This window comes from Panicum virgatum, chromosome 1N (assembly GCF_016808335.1).
Source record: "Panicum virgatum strain AP13 chromosome 1N, P.virgatum_v5, whole genome shotgun sequence".
Classification (NCBI taxonomy): domain Eukaryota; kingdom Viridiplantae; phylum Streptophyta; class Magnoliopsida; order Poales; family Poaceae; genus Panicum; species Panicum virgatum.
Window position 1 is genome coordinate 42,291,500 of NC_053145.1, and position 22,211 is coordinate 42,313,710.

The 22,211-nt window shown below is 47.0% G+C and overlaps 2 protein-coding genes and 1 pseudogene across 2 annotated transcripts; 2 read left to right on the forward strand and 1 right to left on the reverse strand.

The window, feature by feature from the left end:
- The first annotated feature begins 1,636 nt into the window (after positions 1–1,636).
- Positions 1,637–6,099, forward strand: LOC120655904 (ent-copalyl diphosphate synthase 2-like). Its single transcript, XM_039933885.1, has 11 exons — positions 1,637–2,532; positions 2,684–2,867; positions 3,374–3,588; positions 3,723–3,843; positions 3,933–4,045; positions 4,153–4,504; positions 4,588–4,686; positions 4,771–5,016; positions 5,163–5,271; positions 5,386–5,592; positions 5,685–6,099. The coding sequence occupies exons 1-11, from the start codon at positions 2,256–2,258 to the stop codon at positions 5,910–5,912; spliced, it is 2,151 nt and encodes a 716-aa protein (XP_039789819.1). The 5' UTR covers positions 1,637–2,255; the 3' UTR covers positions 5,913–6,099.
- Positions 6,100–12,253: 6,154 nt separating this feature from the next.
- Positions 12,254–15,755, reverse strand: LOC120653537 (annotated as a pseudogene).
- A 2,744-nt stretch (positions 15,756–18,499) lies between these two features.
- LOC120653538 lies at positions 18,500–18,928 on the forward strand. Its single transcript, XM_039931261.1, has one exon. It carries the CDS (start codon positions 18,500–18,502, stop codon positions 18,926–18,928), a length of 429 nt encoding a protein of 142 aa, XP_039787195.1.
- Positions 18,929–22,211: the final 3,283 nt, after the last annotated feature.

Genomic DNA, 22,211 nt, shown 5'->3' on the forward strand with positions numbered 1-22,211 from the left:
AACTAACCCTTAAACAGAATCTCGTTCCGAGATTCGCAAAGTCTAAAGGTAAGCCGAAAGAAAAAGGGCAAAAGGATTCTGGTAAGAAGGAAACAAGATAGGCAGCGAGAAAGAGAGAATTAGCCTTAGATCAACAGAGCGAGAAAGAAAACGTTTCACGCATGGATCGATATGATTTTTTGTTTTGGACTCGGCCCGTCCATCCTTTTCTTGAGCTTGATTGTGCAAGCACCAACGGGCCGCCGGCCGGGTCGCATAGTCAACTAACGCCGTGGAAGATTGATTGTCCAGAACGGCACGGCGTTGGTGCACGCCAGCAGCCCGTCCATCCTCTGCTTGATGAGCTTGATGTACACGCCGTACCGGCTGGTGGTGTCGCACAGTCAACACCTCGTGGATGGACTATAGTATTGCAGTAATTGGTTAGAGGTGCCAACATGATGCGCGCGCGCAGGCAGAGTGTATATATACCGGCGCAAAATAATAGTTTGTGATCTCAGAGCAGTCCTAGTTTTCTCTTTAACACGGTTGCTCGTTCTATTGTTTAGTGAGTCGCAGAGAGAGACAGTGAGAATGCAGTGCTCAGCACGCGCTGCTGCGTCCCTGGCCAGAGCGGCATTGCTCCAATGATGGACTGCCAGGACACAGCAGGTTCAGCATGCCCTGCCCAGCCGCGCTCCGCGCTGGCGACGTCAGCGATCTCATCAGGGTAATAGCTTTTTTCCTCTGAAAGACATATCTCGTGCATGTATTGCGTTTTTTCCACTTTGTAAATATTTGATGGCGATATTGATGTGTCCAAATAACAAGTAACAGCTTTTTATGTATGCAAATGTTCAAAGTGTGCATACTCCATGCTCACCGTCTGGTTGAGGACTCAAATCTGTTCTTTTTTAAAGAAATTCTAACCACGCGGAATAAAGATATGTGAAATCAAATGACCCCTCCAAGGCTCCAAAACAAAATAACAGCACTAGAACTAACAAGGGACATTTTTTGCATGTCTGCTTTGTAGGGTTTATCGTGGAGGCACTGCAGAACAACGCACATGCGGAAGCACACAAACCAGTTGTTGGGAAGACACAGCAGCATAAGGTGCTGTAAGGATCGTGGTTCAAGAAGAGGGGTTGAATTGAAACTTTTTCAAAATCTAAACCTAGAATTCGAAACCTAGCAGCTAGAGCACACTAACAAAGCAAATTTAGGTAGAAAAGCACACTAGCATGTCCATTTCCCAAGAGATCACACTAACAAGTATAGAACTAGGCAAGGAAACACACTAGCAAAATTGAGTCCTAGACATCAAACAAGAAAGTTAAAAGCAATAAGGGGAACAACTTGAAGTAAATGTTTGAATTAAATGAGAGAGGACACGAGACAACCCGATTTTTTCCCGTGGTATCGAGGAGTTGACGCTCTCCCTTAGTCCACGTTGGAGCACCAACAAAGCGTTGAGCTCCCTTGCATCACGAAGAGCAAGTATCCACTAAGAATGCTTCTTCTTCATCCTCTCTGGAATGGCGAGCTTCGTTCACACCATGTAAAAGATCTCCTTCTTGGAGCTCCCACAAACTCAAAGAGCTCACCAAGAGCCTCCGATCACCAAGACCGTCTAGGTTCTATCAAATACCAAGAGTAACAAGATTCTAAGCCTTCACTTGACCCTCGCTAAACTAGCCCTAAGCTCAAGCACACTTGCTACTCCCCATTGGATTGAATTCTTCTTGAATTTGGTGAATTGCAAGCTCTAGATCACTTCTCTCAGCACAAAGGTGGCCTCAGGTGTTCAATGTGTCCAAAGACAACTCAAATGACCCGGGGATCACTTTATATAGAGTGGAGAGACTCCCCTAGCCGTTACCAACTTGCTACAAAAAATTAGTAGGCATCGAGACTTCCGATAGGGGGCATCAGAACTTCCTGTCATAACAACATAAGCAAGGGCGGAGCTAGCAGACAAAAGCATTGAGGTCAGCTCCATATCACAACGTTGTCAACTCCATACATAACAGTGCAAAACTGTGATTCTTCACTAATTTTGCCCAAAAGCATCGATGTCAGTTTGACATCAGTGAATAGGCCTAGCTCCGTCCTGCATAAGGTGCATACATACTACAAACTCATCATGCTTGACAAGGGAATCAAATATTTAATTTACACACAAATAGCAGAAAGGTGCATATATACCACTGAACGAAACAGCACTAATCTTCGCTGCATATATAAAGGGTGGTGAGCCAATACACATCGACGAAATGATCGACACCGTTAGAGCTGCGCTGAGGTCGGCGGCAGGCGGCGATCTTGATTTCTCATCATACGACACGGCGTGGGTCGCGCTTGTGAGAAAGCTGGACGGTGGAGAAGACCCGGAGTTCCCCTCGTGCATCGACTGCATCGCTAGGAACCAGCTCCCCGATGGCTCCTGGGGCGATGACGCCATCTTCGTAGTCCAAGACTGGCTCATCAACACCTTGGCTTGCGCCATTGCTCTGACAACTTGGAATATTCATAGCGACAAGTGCAACAAAGGTACGGTTTTTAATAGTTTGTCTAATAATAAGTAATATATATATATCAATTAACTATTATATTGATGTCTTTCCTCATCGAGCTAATATTGTTTTGCTATTGTATAGTAGTCACCCACAAGTAATGGCATGAACTTGATCTGTTGTTGTAGGCTTGTCATTTCTCCATGAGAATATAAAGAGACTCCGTGAGGACGATGATAATTGGATGATAGTCGGTTTTGAGATGACCTTCCCAACGCTGCTAGAGATGGCCAAGGATGTAGGCCTTGACATACCTTATGATGAGCCCGTGTTGCAAGACATATATGCGAAAAGAGAACTAAAACTCGCTAAGTACGATAACTACACCTGCTTGTTTATTTGTTAATATATTGCGGATTCTTTTTGGTAGTTTTCAAGAAAAAAGAGGGTGCGCCCAGTAACCAGAAAAACAGTATTTAACCGGTGCTTTTCATATTTTTGTAATTTCTACATGATAGGACCCATCGTGTTTAAGGGGTTGGTAGGAATTTTGAAGAAACATTCACCAACGAGGTTTTTTTATTTTCTTTTCCATAATATCCTTATACTAACTATAACTCACGTATACTACCTATACTACTACTAAATTTTTCAGTAGTATACAATTAATTTGAACTGTTCGATGTTACTATACTAGTTCTTTTCAAATATTGGTATAGATCAGTACTATAAAAGATCTCCCACCTACTGAACTAGGTACCCTCTCTAGAAAATTTGTTGTGGGAATCCTACATCTATATTTTGGTTTTCAAGCAGCATGAATAATATAATTATGGTTTTCTAGCGCTAACCAAAATGTTCGGCTATCTGACTTGTAGGATTCCTATAGATGTACTGCACTCCGTACCAACATCTTTGCTTTTTAGCTTAGAGGGAATGCCAGGTTTATTAGACTGGGACAAGTTATTCAAACTCCAGGCTCCAGATGGCTCCTTGTCTTCACCAGCTGCGACAGCTTATGCTCTTATGCAAACAGGCAACAAGAAATGCCTCGAGTACCTTACCGATGTCGTCGACAAGTTCGACGGGGGAGGTGTGTAGAGTGAACGAATAAAGACATCTCTTATTGCTTATTAGCTACAGCCTGCAAGTACTATCCGTTGACTGCATAAAAGCAGTTGTAATATAATTGATTTTCTCTTTTGATATCCATAACTTCATTTTCAGCACCCTTTATCTACCCCGTGGAGCTGTTCGAGCGCTTATGGGTTGTCGATCGGTTGGACCGGTTGGGCTTATCCTCCTACTTCAGGAGCGAAATTGACAGTTATTTAGACTACGTTTACAGGTAACATAAACTCAAATGGCCACTGCTGTGATCATTATTTCGATTCTACCCAACTGGGTAACTAAGAATTCACCCCCTATCTTGAACAGGCACTGGAGTGATGAAGGCATAGGTTTTACCTGGGGCTGCTCAGTGGCGGACATCGATGACACGGCCATGGGTTTCCGTCTCCTCAGGCAGCACGGCTACCACGTCTCTACTGGTATGCAGGCTGTGCATTACAGATTTAATTATACTATTATTCGGCAGCTAGCATTTCTAATCCTTATTATTCTGATTTGGATTATTGATGTACGTACATATACAAAGAGGCCTTAAAGTGTTTCGAGACGAAGGATGGCGAGTTCGTTGTGTACCCGGGGCAGTCCAGCCAGTCAGTGACCGCGATGTACAATCTGTACCGCGCTGCCGACCAGGCCGCCATCCCCGGTGATGACAGTGTTGTCCAGCGGGCCAAGGCCTACAACTACGCGTTCCTCCAGGAGAGGCGAGCCGCCGGTGACCTCAACGACAAGTGGTTCATCTCCCCAGGCCTGCCCAGTGAGCTCGCCTACGGCCTCGAGTTCCCCTGGAAGGCAAATCTGCCGCGCATCCAGATGAGGATGTATCTGGAGCAGTACGGTGGCAGTGAAAATGTGTGGATCGGGAAGAACCTTTACAGGTGTACTACTTATATTTCCCAACTCTGCACTTCTGCAAACCATTCCACATGCACACTTGATTAACTCTGTATGTTTGTTTTAGGATGCATCTGTTCAACAACAATCTGTTACTCAAATTGGCAAAGGCCGATTTCAGCAACTTCCAGAGACAGTGCCGGCTTGAGTGGCAGGGCCTCAAAAGGTAATGAAACTCCTCCGATCCAATCCAGCTCTGTCCCCAATCTATCTACTTATGTGGCAATCAATCCTTCCTGTACGTACGCAGGTGGTGTGAGAAAAACAATCTTGAAATGTATGGTGTGACTCCACAGAGCGCTATGAGAGCCTACTTCCTAGCAGCAGCCAACATCTTTGAACCACACCGAGCAGCGGAGCGGCTGGGATGGGCACGCACTGCGGTGATTGCCCAGGCCATCTCTTCGTGCTTCCAGAGCAGCAACGCTTATGTTACTGAAAGCATGCTGGAAGGGCTCAATAGTGAACTCACTAGTGACGGCGACAATCTTGCAAGGTTTGAGCATAGCACTATACTTTGTTTTTTATTTTGGGAATTCTGAGGCAACCCAGGCGACGTGTAGGTGTAGCTAGTAAATTTGTTGTAGATTCTGCTGATCCCAAATCTGAATCCAGTGGACAATGTACATGTGTTGGATGCAGGCGTGGAGAGAAGTATTCGACGGTGGAGAATGGCCTCCTCAATGCACTTCATGAGCTGATTAATCTCTTTGCACCTGGAGAAGAAGCTTCCAACGATCTCCGTGAAGCTGTAAATTCCGACACATCATCTCTAATTATTACTTCATGATAAGGATTTTTTTAATAATTGTCTTGAAACAAATGATGGAAAAGTGATGAATTCATCTATTTTTTGCTATTGCAGTGGAAGACATGGCTAACAGAATTGACCACGAACGATGTCCATGAATCATGTGAAGGAGGCACAACACTGTTGTTAGTTCGCACAGTGGAGATCTGCTCAGGGAGACACTGTTCAGCTAACCAGAATCTGAAGCTTTCCGAGTATTCCCAGCTTGAGAAGCTTACCTCTTCCATCTGCAACAAAGTTGGCTCTAGGACTCTTTCTCAGGTATGCGCGTGCATCATCACAAAATTATTACACACGTCCTTTCTTAAACTCTGCTAATCCACTTTTCTTTTTTTGAAAATAAAACATTTAAGGTCAATCAGAATGGAACAACAACGGAGAGCACTGAGAATTTAGAACAGCAAGTAGATCAGGAGATGAAAGAGCTGGTTCAATGTGTTTATCAGAGCTGCGACGCTATAAGCAGGGCGACCAAGCAGACATTTTTCAATGTGACTAGGAGTTTCTGCTACGTTACTCATTCTTCACCTGAAACAATCGATAGTCACATCTCCAAGGTCATATTTGAGGATGTCATTTAGGGCATTTCCAACCAAGAAACAATACCATGTAGTAGTGTCTATGACATGCCATGTTGCATAGACACAGCCTAAGAAACTATAGCTCCCAATGCATAATTTGTAATTGTGGTTACTCCCTGCATTCATGGATGATAGTCTTGTTTGGAATGGGCACAATAACCAGAGTAAAATAAACATTGCTTATCAATCCTACTTATCTCATCATTATTTACCTAGTGAAAAGAAGCGCTCTTGAATGCTTAAACCTCCAGAAAACAAACAATATTTAATACCCCTCCTGCATGCAGTCTATTTTTATCCACTGGCACGCGAAGTCGAAATATTAAGGCTACGTTTGAAAGTCGATATTGGAAGTCTGGATATTGAACTGTGTCCAATGCCAATTCCGCCATGATATTGAATTGAGTCCAATATAAATTATGTTGTTTGGATGAGTATTGCATTGCGTTTTAGAATCTTGGGAAGCAGCCCAATTCAATACCCGTTTGGATGTGCAATACGCCTGAGCCCCTCCTTGAGCTCCTTCGACCATTGCCGCTGAGATCCTACGGCGAGCTCCTCTGGCCGCCATGACACAGTGGGGGAGCCATGCGCCACGGCACCAGCCACCACTCAGCCTGGCGCACGCGCCGACCGCCGCTCCTCTGCCGCCAGGCCCGTCGGGGAGGCGCACGTGCCGGACACCGCTCCTCCGCCCGCTGCCGTCGTGGAGGCGCGCACCAGTCGCCACTCGTCTGCTTGGCCCCATCGAGGAGGGGCGCACCGGCCGCCGCTCCACTGCCCGGCCCCGTTGAGGAGGCGCGCGCCAGCGCCGCTCCTCCGTTTGCCCCGTCGAGGAGGCGCGCGCTGGCTGCCGCTCCTCCGCCCGACCCCGTTGAGGAGGCGCGTGCCTCCTCGACAGTACGTGCTCCACCGTAGATACCAAGGAGTTACTTTGATAGCAAAATGCATAGGTAAATTATATAAATCCAGCACGATAAGGTAGACATGTTGACACGAAACTAGTTCAGAATACATAGTACTAATATCGAATTAATATTTAGGTAACAATGCCATGAAGATCCAAGTCAATGCCACATCAACTGCAGACTCCTGCTTCCACAATGCAATCAGGTTGACAACTCCACATCAATTCCAGACTTCTGCTTCCATCAACCAGCCTCCAGACTGCAGGAGAAAAAGACAGCGACAGATGTCAAAAAGTAGTAATAGAATCAGATTAGCTAACAGCAGAAAAAAGAGAGCATTTTTGTTTGAATCTGGGAACACATAATGAGAAATTTCAGAACAGAATATTCATCAGATGACACAAGAAAGACCCATTTTTCAACAGTAATATTAAATGTGCAGGCAAGCTAATTAATTGAAATGATCACATCACCTAGTTCATTGAATTCCCAAACGTTTGCCAGATATGCTCAATTAATTCCGACTGTAGTTGTCTCTGAGTAGTTCTATAACGGATAATGGCATTTCTTTGTATCACTTGTTCCATGTCTGGGTTAGCATCAGCTTGAGAAATTGTAGCTTCTCGAACTGTTGATGTACTTGGTGGCTCATGCGCGCGTGCGGGATGCAGGCGCGCACGGGAGAAGGGGGTCGTGTGGAGGTCGCGGCGGCAGAGCTATGTGCACCGGATCTAAGGAGGGAGGAAAACGAGGATGGAAATGAGGACATCGGTCCAGCACGACTTTGGCGGTGTCTATAGCCTTTGGTGCACGAGTCGACTTGGTTTCTCTCTCTTTCTTCATTCACTTCTTTGCCACATCATCAAATGCTGATATGACACTGCATTTAATTATATGGAAACTGGGTGACCAGGAGGGTTGGGACTGCTCTTAGGAGGACAAGATCCTTGGGCTCCTATTGCATTTAAAATCATACAGTGAATCAACATGCCATAAATATGATTATACTATTAAAGCTAGTCTCAATGATAGTTTCATGGAGAGTTTCATAGCATTAAACATCATCAATTTTGCTGAAATGGCAAGGAGAGATAATGATGGTTTTGCCTCCCGACCCCTCCTCTCCCTCACAGTTGCACCTCCCCCTCGCCCTCTTGCCCATCCCTCACGCCTCTCCCTTGCTCTCGCCCGGCCCTTGCTCCTCTCCCTCGCCCTCGTGCCCTGGCTGCCGACGCCCAGCCGCCGGCTCATCTCCTCTCCCTCGCCCTCACCCTGCTCCCTTCCCATCTCCCTCGCGCCTGGCCACGGGTCAGCCCTCAATGTCGATGGATGCGGTCGCAAGCGCCCTCAACGACGCCTGCATCGGATCCGCCCTCAACGCCGATATTTGTGGGCCTGCCCTTAACGACACCGGCATCGGTTCCGCCGTCAACGTCGACGACCGCGGGCCTACCCTCAACACTGACGGCTGCGTGCCCACCCCAATCGCGTGCGCTACCGTCTCCCTCCCCCACCCACCCCCGCTCGCCACCATCGCCATCCGGGGGTTCGCCTCCACCTCTGAGTCCCTCGCGGTGCTCGAGGCCCGTGAGGCCGAAGTCCCTGCGCGGCTCGCCGAGGCCTCCGGCGCGCTCTTCGCCACCGTGGCTGAGGGATAAGTCCGTAGTGCGACCACCCGCCGACATTTAGGGCATCCTCCGGTGGATATGCCGCCGCATGGATAACGATGGCGAGGCAGAATCCGATGGCACTCCAGCTGCCCCCCTCCTCGTCGCGCTGTTCCTGCCGACCGCCCATGGAGCGGAGACACTGTAGTACATGACAGTGCACGCGGAGTCAGACTTTTGAGGTACCGGCCGCCCCTCTTGCCCTTCCTCTCTCCGCATCCTCCACATATGACAATCAAAGCTGATTGTGTGTCCATTACTGGCGCCGGAGCCCGTGCTGTTGTCGCCTCCTATGGCCGCGGACACCGTGGTGGTGCTGCTGGCATTGGGTGTGCCACCTGCGGGCCTCTGGCACACGGCAACGGGGTTGCCATTCGACTGATTTACCACACGCAGCGCAGACCTTGGTACGATTCATCCCTGCCTCCCTCTGACGCAATACTATTTTTTTGAAGGGAAAAGTCTGGTTTACACCCTTGAGCCATCGAAGAAGTTTGATTTTCAACCTTAAACTACAAAACCGGATAAGATAGGCCATTCAACTATCGAAACTGGGCAAATTTAACCCTTAGGATGGTTTCGAAGGTGGTTTTGTATTTTTAAGAAAAAATAAAAAATTCTAGTAAGATCTGTAAAATAAAAACTTATTCATTTTAAAATAAAAAATATGCAACTAGTATCAAAATTTTTCTAAAAATGTAATCTATCTATTTTTTACTCTATTTGAATCTTATTTATTCCAAAATAATAGCCATAACTACAAGCAACTAAATACTATGAACATAAAAAATGGATTCAAATAAATGACAAGTACAGTGCCAATAGATAGGTTACATTTTTAGGAAAAGTTTGATATCCATTTCGTATTTTTTTGATTTAAAATGAATTGCTAATGAATTTTTTAGTTTAATTTTAAATATTTTTAATTTTTATAAAATGGAAAACCACCTTCAAAACACCTAAAGGGTCAAATTTACCCGGTTTCGATAGTTGGGTGGTATGTTTTATTTGATTTTATAGTTTAAGATTGAAAATCAGACTTTTGTGATAGTTCAAGGGTGTAAACTGGATTTTTCCATTTTTTTGAAATGCCTGACACAATACTAGGATGAACAGTGAAACAGAAAGGCGTCCATGTTTGATCCGAACTGTATTTCTCTCCAGTTGATGTGGATGATTGAAGCCCAAAAGCACTGCCCGCATCTTCAGCATCAGCATCACCTTCTCTGTTGTGTGGCAGCCCATCAGCGCCCTCCAATCCGTTGGAAAAGGTATTGCTTTGTCTTTTATCTAAGCAAATTCTCTCCATTCTACTTATGGTTTGTTTTAACTAAGCATCCCTGGTACATGATCATTACCCTGTTAATTGGAATTATCACTTCAGAATAGCTGTTTAGGGACACTAAGAGGTAGGCTGTCCTTGAGTGCCCTTTTCTTGGATTCTGTAACTTTTTTTCCAGTTTCTCTCGCTGCATCTGCTGAATTCCATATTGTGATCTGTTCAAAATAAATCTTTTATAAATATATTGATCGCCTGATGTGTGCCCACATAGAATTATTCTGGGTGTGCAAGTGACCTTAGGTTGATCTTAGTCTGAAAAAATAAGATAATGTCTTACTATTATAATTCTTCTTCAATGGATAAATCAGATGTGTTCGCACTTACTCCCTCCATACCCAAAAAACCTGACATTTAAGACAGCGACACGGTCTCCAAAACACAACTTTGACTTCTTATTTCTCTAAAAATATTTATCAAAAAGTGATATATGTATACTTTTATAAAAGTATTTTTCAAGACAAATCTATTCAAATATTTTTTACATTTTCAAACTCAATAACTTGAGAGTTATTCATGATTTATATTCTCAAGGTTTGACTCAAACCTTGTCCTAAATGTCAAGTTTTTTTGGGTATGGAGAGAGTACTATTCAGAGGTGCAGCTTCCCGAATTGGTCCCCACATGTTTTATGCATTATGCAGTATGAATATCAAATTATCTGCCAGCAATTTAAACAACAATTTGTGTTATAGCTCTGAGTCACAATCGCCATCTGCAGGGAGGAGTCACACCGGAGATGGGTGAGGCGCACGGGAGCAATTGGAGAGGGCGTGCTGAGGAAGCTCCTGAGCAGAAGGCACGTCAAAGGAGGAATCTGGTCAGAGGATCCGGCGACGGCGGCAGGTACTCCCCTCGTTGCGGAGCGTTGAAGTAGCACCGGCGACTAGGGGTGGTAATGGGCCATGGCCTTAGTGGCCTCTTCACAGCCCAACAAAGCCCTTAAATTTTTTAACTCAAAATTATATAAGATTAGAGCCCGGCTCTTTTAGAGCCCGGTCTTTAGATTTTCTAGTTCAAAATATTGGGCCCTTTACCACCCCTACCGGCGACGTGCGGAGCAGCATCGGCAGCGGAGCCGATCTAATCCCGAGCTGGGCGACGCCTGCCAAAACAGAAACCATCTGGTGGGTGGGGAAGTTGGATTCTATTATGGATAAAGATTCTATTATTTTTGTTTTGGAAGTTGGATTTAGTGAACAATTTGTTTCACACCTGGAAATGGAAGTAAAAGTATGCATTACTCAAGCTGGTTGTGCTGATGAAGAGAAATAAAGATGTACCGTTCAATAAGGTAGTAGACAAGTAGATGTTGCTTGCTGCCTATATTAGGAATGCTGCTGCCTACTTCTAGAATTGTTTTGTTCAATCTTAGTTCACTTGGATTTGAATAAATATCATATACCTTGTTCTAGGATTTCATCAACGATCACAACATTGTTGTTTGGCTTTATTTTACTTCGAGGTTTCTCAATTAAGGTAAAAAAAGTATGACTAATATTTTTATTATTGTGCAAATCAACAAAAGGTTCTAGATTTTTGCATCTAACAAATATGGTAGGAGTACTACAGTATTGCTTTGTGATGATTTGAGATTGGCCTTATTATGGCGTCTCTACCACCGCCACACAGTTCTCATAACTAAAACATAGTGCTAACAAGTAGGACGATGACTCGGTATTCAAATTTAAGACATTATTGATTTTTCCATTGATGCCAAATGGTTCTATGACGATCCAGCTTTGTCACTATTCAATAACAAAGTCTCACAAATGGGTAATGTCAATGGCATGTAGACCTGTGATGGAAATATGTGTTGTTCTATGGTGTTTTTAGAGTTTTGTCATAAATTCATGGTGATTGAGCTCTATCACCAACGATCCATGAAAAACCACAAAATTGTTATAGATAGGCGTTGGTCAGTGATAAACGAACATCATAAGGAAAACATCATATATAGATGGACGGATTTCTATTAGTGTGCCTACAAGCACCGAAGTGATGGAGGTATGCAATTTTCATCTAACATTGAGGCCATCTAATTTACGGCTAGCCATACGTAATGCATAGGCATTGTTTCCAATTTTTGTTATCTTATCTACCCTCAACCATTCCTTTTAGGACTACATAACCCCCCAACTATTGTGGTTGGAACACTTCACCCCCAAACTAAAATCCGGATATTTAATCCAGAAAACTTCGCAAAATAATGCATCTAACCCCCTTCCCTAGTTTGCATAATGGTTTTGTACAAGTGGGATGCTGAGTTGGAGGCAAACGATGAGATGGAACATCAAACATGTGAGACCTATTTGTAAGTTGGTATCTCTTCTCCCCACCTCTGTTCTTCTCTCCCACCGGGGGCCCTTTTGACGCCATGATCGTGACCTCCACAGCGAGGCTTCACTCGAAGTCAAAGGAGGTTTTCTAGCGGAGCTCGGTAGCTCCTGGGTCTGCCTCCTCCTCGTCCACGTTCAAGGCCCCAGCACTGACGCCATTACAGCTCCTTGGATTCACAGACTCAGGAATAGGGTAGCCGGAGACGTCGTGGCAGAGGTCGTCCGTCTCGCCAAATCCATTAGGGTCGGGGGCCAAGTTGAGGGCTCTTCTCGCGCTACTTCCCATGCTCGTCCTTGCTGATGTAGCCAGTGCGGACGAGATCCAAGCCTGGAGAGCTCGTCCACCTTGTTGAGGAGCTGCAGGAGTGGTCCCCACTCGAGGTCGAGAATGTGCACCTGTGCCGAGCTTGACGTTGCCATGGTGGCTGCGCGAGAGGAGCAAGAAGCATAGGGTTCTGCAGATGGAGGGGTTGGTGGAGGTAAGGAAGCAGCGGCGGCTGTAGTGGCTCGTGCGCGAGGAGGGTGGGAGAGACCGAGTAAGGTTGGTAGAAGAAGAGAGCGAGAAGAGATGTCCACTTACAAGTGAGACCCACATGTCACATGGTCCATCTCATCGTTTGCATCCAACTCATCATGCCACATGTACAAAACCACTTTGCAAAACCAAAGGGAGCTAAATGAATGGTTTTGCAAAGTTAAGGGGGTTAAATATCCGGGTTTTTTAGTTTGAGGGGTGAAGTACTGTTTCAGCCCTGATAGTTGGGGGGGGTGTCTAGACTTCTTTCCCACCTGTCATCGTGTCTACTAGTTACAGTGTCACAAGTGTCTGGCACCACAAGCCCATTTTGGATTTTTCCAGCACCCATGTCTTACACCCAAACTATTATACACAAACATTATACAAATTTATTACCCCTTTTGACAAGACATTATACACACAAAAATTATATACAAAAAAATTTTCTGTATGTTACCAAAAAAAATATATCAAAAGTAAAAAAATAAATTCGGAAACAATAATTTGTATGTTACCAAAAAAATATCAAAAGTAAAAAAATAAATGTTGCAAAAGTTTGGAAACAAAACTTAAAGATCAAATTCGGAGAACAAATTTTGTAAACCAAAACTCGAATAAATATTGGGCTAAGAATTGGAGAATAAGATTAAAGCCCACTCTTTTTCTTCTTTTGTTTAAAGAAAAAGAATGATTTAAAAAATTGTTCTTATTCTTCAATCCAATCATGCATTCTAGCTCTCTTTCTCTCATAGAGAGAGCCTCACTGACGCGTTCATCAGGGCTCTGCAGTTGAAGCGTTCCATATATAGGGAACCCACACCATCAGGTTGTCGATCCGGGATCGCCCATTAGTTTTCATTAGGGTATGGGGATTTGCTTCTTGAAAATCTTAGAACAGGAGTAAAAGAAAGGGACACACTTTTCAAAAAAAAAACAATTGTCTGATAGATAGATCGTGCGCCTTCTGTCTCGTGCTACCATGTGGATCCGACGGTCCTCCTTGTCGGTCATATTTATTGTAATATATCGTTTAAATTGCAATGAATTTCCCATTGCAATAGGATGGCATTGATAGCATGTATTGCAATATAAAAATATATCGTTATCATAAGGTGATTGTTTTGACATGCGTTGCAGTTTTCCAAGAAATGGTTGCAACAAAAAAACATGTATTAGTGAAGCATTGTTGCAATATATGTATACTATTAACACATTCTCTATGCCTCCTCACGGTGAAGAGATAGGATAAAATAATAGAAAAATGAGAAATAACAATACTCTAGTGTATTGGTTATGGGTTATGTGCCTACCAAGTCCTTGGCTTGATTCCAACAAGCACAAATTTTATAGTTTTGGTATCTTACTATATTGATAAAAAAATACATCATGCAAAACCGGCTTATTACTGTTGACGACCAAAATTGGCATTAGACAATACAGACCGGTCTGACCGGTACGCCCTAGCGGTCTGACCGGTCAGACGCTGTAGTCGGTCCGGCAGCAGCCGACCGGTCTGACCGGTCCAAGTGGAATCCGAGTACAACTAGTGATTTTAATAGATTTAGATCTTGTAATAGGATTTCTTGTGGGATAAGTCCACCCCACCTTATAAATATAAAGGGTCACGGCCGATTAGGGAATCCAAATCGATCAAATCAATACAACTTTTATTTTTTTACTTTCTTTTTGCCCTAGCTTTTTCCCATCTACTATCTGTTGTTCCTCCTTCGTCTCTACGTCGATTGAGGGCGTTCTAGGTGGCCTGCCGACCCTAGAACAACCCTGCGTGTGCCTGCCCCGATGGGTCCTTCCCGGGCGACGTTCGTTGGTCTCGCCGCCGGCCTGCCCGGCGACAACCGGTCTGACCGGTATACCCGACCGGTCTGAGCATCGGCGCTGCATCGTGCCGTCGCTCGCTGCGCATTCAAGCATTTCGTGTGTTGGCCCTAGTTGTACGCCAACAATTACCACTATTAACTAAAACCATATATAGCCAGCTAGACCTCCGTCATATTTGTTGTAGTTGTTATCGATTCCCGTGATGATACTAACATCTATTGCAACAAAAGAAAAAATGTGGGGGGAAATTTTAGAGCCTACTAGTTGCAACGGCTGTCAACGATTTTAAAATTGTTGGGGCGTGTATGTAGAGCCACGATTTTGACCATATTGCCATGCTTTTTGACCGTGGCGAAAGCTAGAGTAGTATATATAGTTCCATCCATTGTAAAAAAATCAGAAAAAGATGATACTGTGGGCGAATAATGAACTTCCAAAAGGCAACATATATATAGCTAGTTTGCATACCACAAATATAACATAGAGTAGTTATACAGGTCTAACAATATAACCAACTTTTACACCCGGGCTGTATAAATCTTATATAGCCTAGACTGTGTGCATGCATGATTCTTGCCATGCTTGTCCATATGGACCATTTTGTGCATGAGTACCTTAATTTACGCCACAGCTAGCTGGAGGAATGAAAGTAATGGGGTGCAATATAAGGTTAGTTTCCTTACATGCAACTAGTCCTACAGCTTCCCACATCTCAATATCCTTAGGCTCTATTTCCTTAGGAAGTTTCCAATCAAAGTGGTAAAGAAGGCTTGCCAGTGCAAGCTCTATGTTGGCCAGCCCTAGGTTAATGCCTGGGCACATACGACGGCCAGCACCAAATGGGATGAACTCAAAGTTTGTCCCTCGGAAATCTAGGTTCCTAATCTCAAACCGTTCTGGCTTAAACTCCTCAGGATCGTCCCAGTACAAAGAATCCCTACCAATCGCCCATACGTTCACGAACACGGCCGTGCCCTTGGGGATATCGTAGCCCATGACCTGACAGGTCTCGCGACACTGACGTGGGATCAGGAGTGGAGAAGTAGGATGCAGCCTTAGGGTTTCTTTGAACACTAGTTTGAGGTAGCTGATTCCGGTTGGCGAGGTCATCCTCGGTGATGATGCTCTTCCCTTTGAAGGCTTCTCGCACCTCAGCCTGTGCCTTGGCCATCGCAGCCGGCGACCGGATCAGTTCCATCATGGCCCAGTTCAGCGTGGTCGAGGCGGTGTCGCTGCCCGCACCTAACATGTCCTAGAAGAAACATTCACGCGCAGGTATATTCATCAGCATCCTAGCTTGATTAGTTCCGGCTGGATGAGGGCCATAGAGTGATGAGAAAACTTACAAACATGAGAGCAGTGATGGTTTCATCTGTGAGCGGGATGGGCATGCTTCCCTCCAGCTAGCGCGCCAGGTAGGGGACTCGGCGAGTTCATCGGCGAGTTCGATGGCCACTTTCGCTTTCAGCACCACGGCACCTCCTCAAGGCGCCACCTTCATCTTCGGCTCGTGGGTCTGCGTCGCCAACGGTTCGGGCAGCTTTAACAGCCACCTAACCATCCCACCCACGCTGAAGGCCATCACGTCGGAAAGCTCCAACAACCTCGCCGGATCAGACGATCACGGCGTCATGCTGCTTCTCGATTTCGCCAAGGAGATCAAGAGGAAACTCGAAGACAACTCGGGTTCCACTCGGACTTAGATTAATCTTGATCTGAGTTCTACTCGAATTGAGACTCCTCTTGCTCAACCCATCTTCGGGTTGTGCAATGCATTATCTACTTACAAACGGATGATCAGATCCATCTATGAAAATAGCTTGGATCATCTTTTCTACGTCGAAAACCACTCAGTCACTGCTGGCTAGGAGGCACCCGTTTTCGATGTATACCCCGATCCAGTCGAGTCGTATCACGACAGCCTGGACTTCATCATCAATGTGCTGGCAAAAATTCAACTCAAGTCCTGCCAAAATCATACTCTCGCAGAACTACTCGATAACCTTCGAGAAGTTGCCAGCATTAATGATCTCCCGTTTCAACACGGTACTCCCCTTGCAACCGAGAGGGAGACGAGTTCCGGGGAAACTGTCCTAGCTGGTTGCGAATCAGATTTACAAAGCTTCTCCCCCGAACGTCTGGTTCCGGTGATCATCCAACAAGCCGGAGGTGCTCCAAGTCAGCATGATCCCAACGAAGCTTTGGATTAGATTTCAGAAGACAATCTGACCCAAGACGCTCCACAAGATGAGGACGAAGCTACTCGCACAGCTCGCAGGGCAAGAAATCAATGTAAAGGAGAACACAGGGTTCGAGCTGCCGAGCGAGCTCGCCTCCCCCCGCACAACCTCAACAACGAATTCAACAACGTCGCGGACCCAGTCTTCAGAACCCCAATCGCCGCGATGACAGAAGCAACCCTGTGGCTCATGCAGATGCCTCAAAATCCGGAGATGGAACGTGTCATACACCTTGCCAAAAATGTTATTGAACAACTCGAGAGACAAAACCCGTTGTCCTCACTTCATGGCACTCGGTCGAGGGCCACCGCAACAGTCATACCTCAAGCAAGCCGTACTCCTGGAGGCCATCATCGTCAACAACAACTGGAGTAGCAAAATCAAAGAAATCAAGCGAATCAAGAAGTCGCAAGCATCCATCGCCCCAGGGGTGGCCAACCACCGGCAAACCAAGCTCCTGGGCCCCAACCAAGTCGCAACAACAACCGCGCACACAACAAGGAGGAAGTAGCCGATTCCGTACTGGACGCACGAGACATCATCAATGCAAGACATAGATCGCAGCTTACAGACAACTCCGATCGCTTCCAAGCCCTCAGCAGAGTTTTTGATAACATCGAGTACCCGAAGGACTTCAAGCCAACGAACATCCAAAAGTACGACGGTAAGCAAGACCCTGCTCAATGGTTACGTTTATACTCGACCGCTGTTAGTGTTGCAGGAGGAGACACCAACACCAAGGTCCTCTACTTCCCGATGGCCCTGGAGCCCGCACCCCTCACGTGGCTCGAGAGCTTGGCACGCGAGTCCATACACTCATGGGATGATCTCAAGAAGGCCTTCATCGACAACTTCCAAGGGTCGCTCATCGAGTAGCTACCCGACACGCCTTGGCGATGTGCAAGCAGGAGCAAGGCGAATCTATCAGATCCTACGTCAAGCGCTTCTTCGACACAAGAGCCACGATCCCCAACGTCGCAGACGACGACGTCATCGACTACTTCCAGAGCGGCATTACTGTCCAGTCTCTATACCGTGATTTCGGGCGCAAACGCCCCAAAACAGTAGTGGAGTTACGCGACATGATGCAGTGTTGGACAGATGAAGAGGAGCAAGAATTCCCACGCTATAACAACGACAACAATGGGAAGCGCCACAACGACCGTGGAGGCTCCAGCAACCAGCGGGATCCCGCGCGTAAGCACAAACCTGACGATACTGTCGGTACTATGGATCGCACCCCGCATGGTAAGAAGAATGATAAGCCGCAGGATCAGTTCCACATGATCCTTCACAACAAAAGGTGCCCAATCCACCCCAAGAGCAACCACTCGATGTGGGAGTACACGATCCTGCGCAAATCCTTCCAGTCGGCACCTCCAGATGCTCTTAAGAAAAAGCAGAACAAGGATGACGAAGACGACAAGAAAGACCCCGACGGGTTCCAACAGCCTCAAAACGTCGTCAATGTCATATTCGACGGAGATCCCAGCTTCTCCAAGTGAGCCCAGAAGCTTTTACTCAGAGAAATCCTCTCAGTTGAGCTAGCAATTCAGAGGCCACTAAAATACAGTGAGGTCCCCATCACCTTCTCCAGGGAGGACCAATGGACTAGCTTCTCTGAACCCGAAAAGTTCCCACTAGTACTCGACCCAGTTGTCTAGGATCCAAGCTCACTCGAGTACTCATCGATGGCGGCAGTGGACTCAACTTGATCTTCGCGAGTACATTGGCTAAGATGGGTCACAACTACATGAGCCTACTCACTCCAAGCAAGGGTCCATTCTACGGCATTGTTCCCGGAAATTTTGGTACACCGATTGGCTCGGTCACCCTTCCAGTCATATTCGGTACAGAACAAAACTTCCGGACGGAGTACCTCAAGTTCGAAGTAGCAGACCTCGAATCTTCCTACCATGCCATTCTGGGAAGACCTGCGCTGGCCAAGTTCATGGCAGTGCCACATTATGTATACCTGCTCCTCAAGATGCCGGGCTATACAGGAGTACTTTCCCTCCGTGGAGACCTCCTCAAGTCCTTCGAGTGCGACAAGGAAGCGATAGATCATGCTGCTACAATCCGAGTTCCTAGCTCTGTCAGTGAAATACTTGCTACTACTAAGAAACTCTCACTCAAGGAATCAATGCCCTCCAAGAAGCCAAACTAGTCGTCGGTTAAGCCAACAGGGGACATGGGCACCAAAGCCATTCAGCTACAAGAAGGAGATGACTCCAAAACTGCCATCATCGGAGCTGGTTTGGCCGACATATAGGAACTCGAGCTCGTCAACTTCCTTCGGGCCAACCGAGACATATTCGCATGGAAACCAGCGGATATGCCAGGAGTGCCCCAGGAGTTGATCGAGCATGCCTTGAAAGTCGACTCCAAAGCCACACCGAAGAAGCAATGGTTATGGCATTTCTCCCCGGACAAGCGAGAAGCCATCAAGAAAGAGCTGGCGAAACTACTCGCAGCAGGGTTCATCAAAGAAGTCTACCATCCCGAATGGTTGGCCAACCCTGTACTTGTCCAGAAGAAGAACAACAACGAGTGGAGGATGTGCATCGACTACACCGATTTAAACAAGCATTGCCCAAAGGATCCATTCGGGCTACCTCGCATTGATCAAGTAATCGACTCCATGGCAGGATGTGTCCTGTTATCCTTCCTCGACTGCTATTCAGGCTATCATCAGATCGCCCTGAAAGAAGAAGACCAAATCAAGACGGCATTCATCACCCCTTACGGAGCATACGCCTACAAGACCATGTTCTTTGCGTTGAAAAATACTGGTGCCACTTACTAGCGTGCGATACAGCTGTGCTTCGCTGATCAGTTACATCGCAATATTGAAGCCTATGTTGACAATGTTGTCGTCAAGACCAAGACCCAGGATCAATTTATTACTGACCTGGAAGAAACCTTCAACAGCCTCCGAAAATTCTATTGGAAACTCAACCCAACCAAGTGTATCTTCGGTGTACCTTCTGGAAAACTACTCGGATTCATCGTCATCAATCGAGGAATCGAGGCCAACCCAGAGAAAATCAATGCCATCATGGCCATGGACGCCCCAGCTACTATCAAGGGCGTCCAAAAGCTTACAGGCTGCATGGCAGCTTTAAATCGGTTCTTGTCCAGGCTTGGCGAATGGGGCCTACCCTTCTTCAAGCTCCTCAAATGACAAGACAAATTCGAGTGGACTACAGAAGCTGTGGAAGCACTCGAGAACCTCAAGTATCATCTCCAGTCGCCACGAATTCTTACAGCTCCACTACCAGGCGAGGAATTACTGCTCTATATCGCTGTGACTACTCATGTGGTCAGTACGGCGATAGTAGTCGAACGTCCGGAGGAAGGCCATGCTTACGGCGTTCAGAGACCAGTCTACTTCAACAGCGAAGTACTCTCTGAATCAAAGGTCAGATACCCATCAATCTAGAAAGTTTTATATGGAATTCTAATCACCTCCAGGAAGCTTCGACACTATTTCGATGAGTACAAGATCTCAGTGATAATTGACTTTCCATTGGTGGATATACTTCACAATCGGGATGCCACGGGACGAATCTCAAAGTGGGCAGTTGAACTGGGAGCCTTGGAAATCAACTTCAAGCCAAGGACAGCAATCAAGTCACAAACACTAGTCGACTTCTTAGCTGAATGGCGAGAAAATCAAATCCCAGTACCTCACAACGTCCCTGAGCATTGGGTAATGTACTTTGATGGCTCACTCAAACTCGACGGAGGCAGCGCGTGAATTCTGTTCATCTCCCCCAAGGGAGAACAGTTAAAATATGTGTTCTAAATCTTGTTCAAAGTCTCCAAAAACGAAGCAGAATATGAGGCACTGCTACACGGGCTTTGTCTAGCAGTTTCTCTCGGCATCAAGCGACTACTTGTCTACGGCGATTCTCTACTCGTCGTCCAGCAAGTAAATAAAGAATGGAATATCAACAAGGATATAATGGACGCATATGTTGAAGAAATCAGAAAGCTCAAAAACAAGTTTGTAGGATTGGAAATCCACCACGTAGATCGTGACAACAACGTAGGAGCTGATGTCATTCCCAAACTCGGATCTACTAGAGCAGCCGTCCCACCGGGAGTCTTTGTTCACGAACTTCATCATCCATTAGTCAAAGTACAAAGCCAACAAGGTACTAACACTGAGGCCTCGGCCACAGTCAGAGAAGTATTGATGATCGAAGAAGGGAAAATTTCCTGTGTGGCCCTAGAAGAAATGACGCTCCCTTCTATGGCCCTAAAAAGTTCGGCCTCCCTTCCTCGACCATGTTTTTATTTTGCATCCCTTCTATGGCCCTACCGTGAGATCTTCAGTTAACTCCCAATTAAGTGGCTGTGAAAAGACAAAAATGCCCCTAGCTTCATTCTTCTCCACCATGCGCCCTGCAACCTCCTCATCCTCGGCCTCGGCGTCGAGTCCCCGCTCTGGCGCTCCCTGCCGCCGCCTTGTGCCTTGCCGCCGGCCGCCACTCGCAGCTCGCGTAGGGCCGCAGGTAGGGCGGCAGGCAGCCCTGCAGCCATAGGGGCCAGCTGGGCAGGCTCCGGCCGTCAGCCGCCGGTTGCGCACAGCGCGTCCCCCACCGCGCAGCACGTAGGCCGTAGAAGACTCCCCCTTCCCCTCCGTACACCAAGCGGAAGCCGAGGCGAGCTGATGGCACCGTCGCCGAGCCCTTTCTCAGCCGGAATTGACTGATTTCCGGCCGGCCGGAGAAGCCCCGCCACCGGCCACGACCACCTCGCCGTCGACCCCCTGCTTCCGGCCTTCGTCCGCCCGATTCGAGCTCTCGGTGAGCTCCGCCGAATCCTCCTCTTTCTCACTGGCCCCCTTCCCATCAGCTCTCGGCGCCGTCACCACCGGAACCCTGCCGCAGCTGCCGCACTGTAGACGCACCCATCGCTGGCGGCGTCCCCCGCGGCCTCCCGCTGCGCCGCCGCGCGCCACAGTCCCGCCTGTCCGCCTTGCCCGCGGTGCCGCTGGCCCCGATGCCGACCGGCCATGCCGCCGGCGGGGAACACCATGTCGCCGCGGCCCAGCACGCGCACCGCGCACACGGTGTCTAGCTCGCTGCCTAGGAGCTCCGCCTTCTAGCTGGGCGTGGCCGCCATCGCGTTCCTCCTCGTGGTGCAGGTCGTGGGCACCAGTGCCACCATGACCACCGCCGTCTGCCGCCGCCCGCAGAGTCCAGAGGCCACGCGTCCCGAGATGGAGGAGAGGAACTCGGGCTGGAGGCGCAGGGGTGGAGGCGCTGATAGGGTTGGGGCATGTGGATGAGCCTTCTAGGGGTATTTTGGTCTACAAAATTCAATTTCTCTTGTTCCACTAGGAATCCTAACGGAATAGGCTAACGTGTGTGACGGCAAGGTCATAGAAGGGATGTAAAATGAAAACATAGTCAAGAAAGGGAGGTTGAACTTTTCGGGGC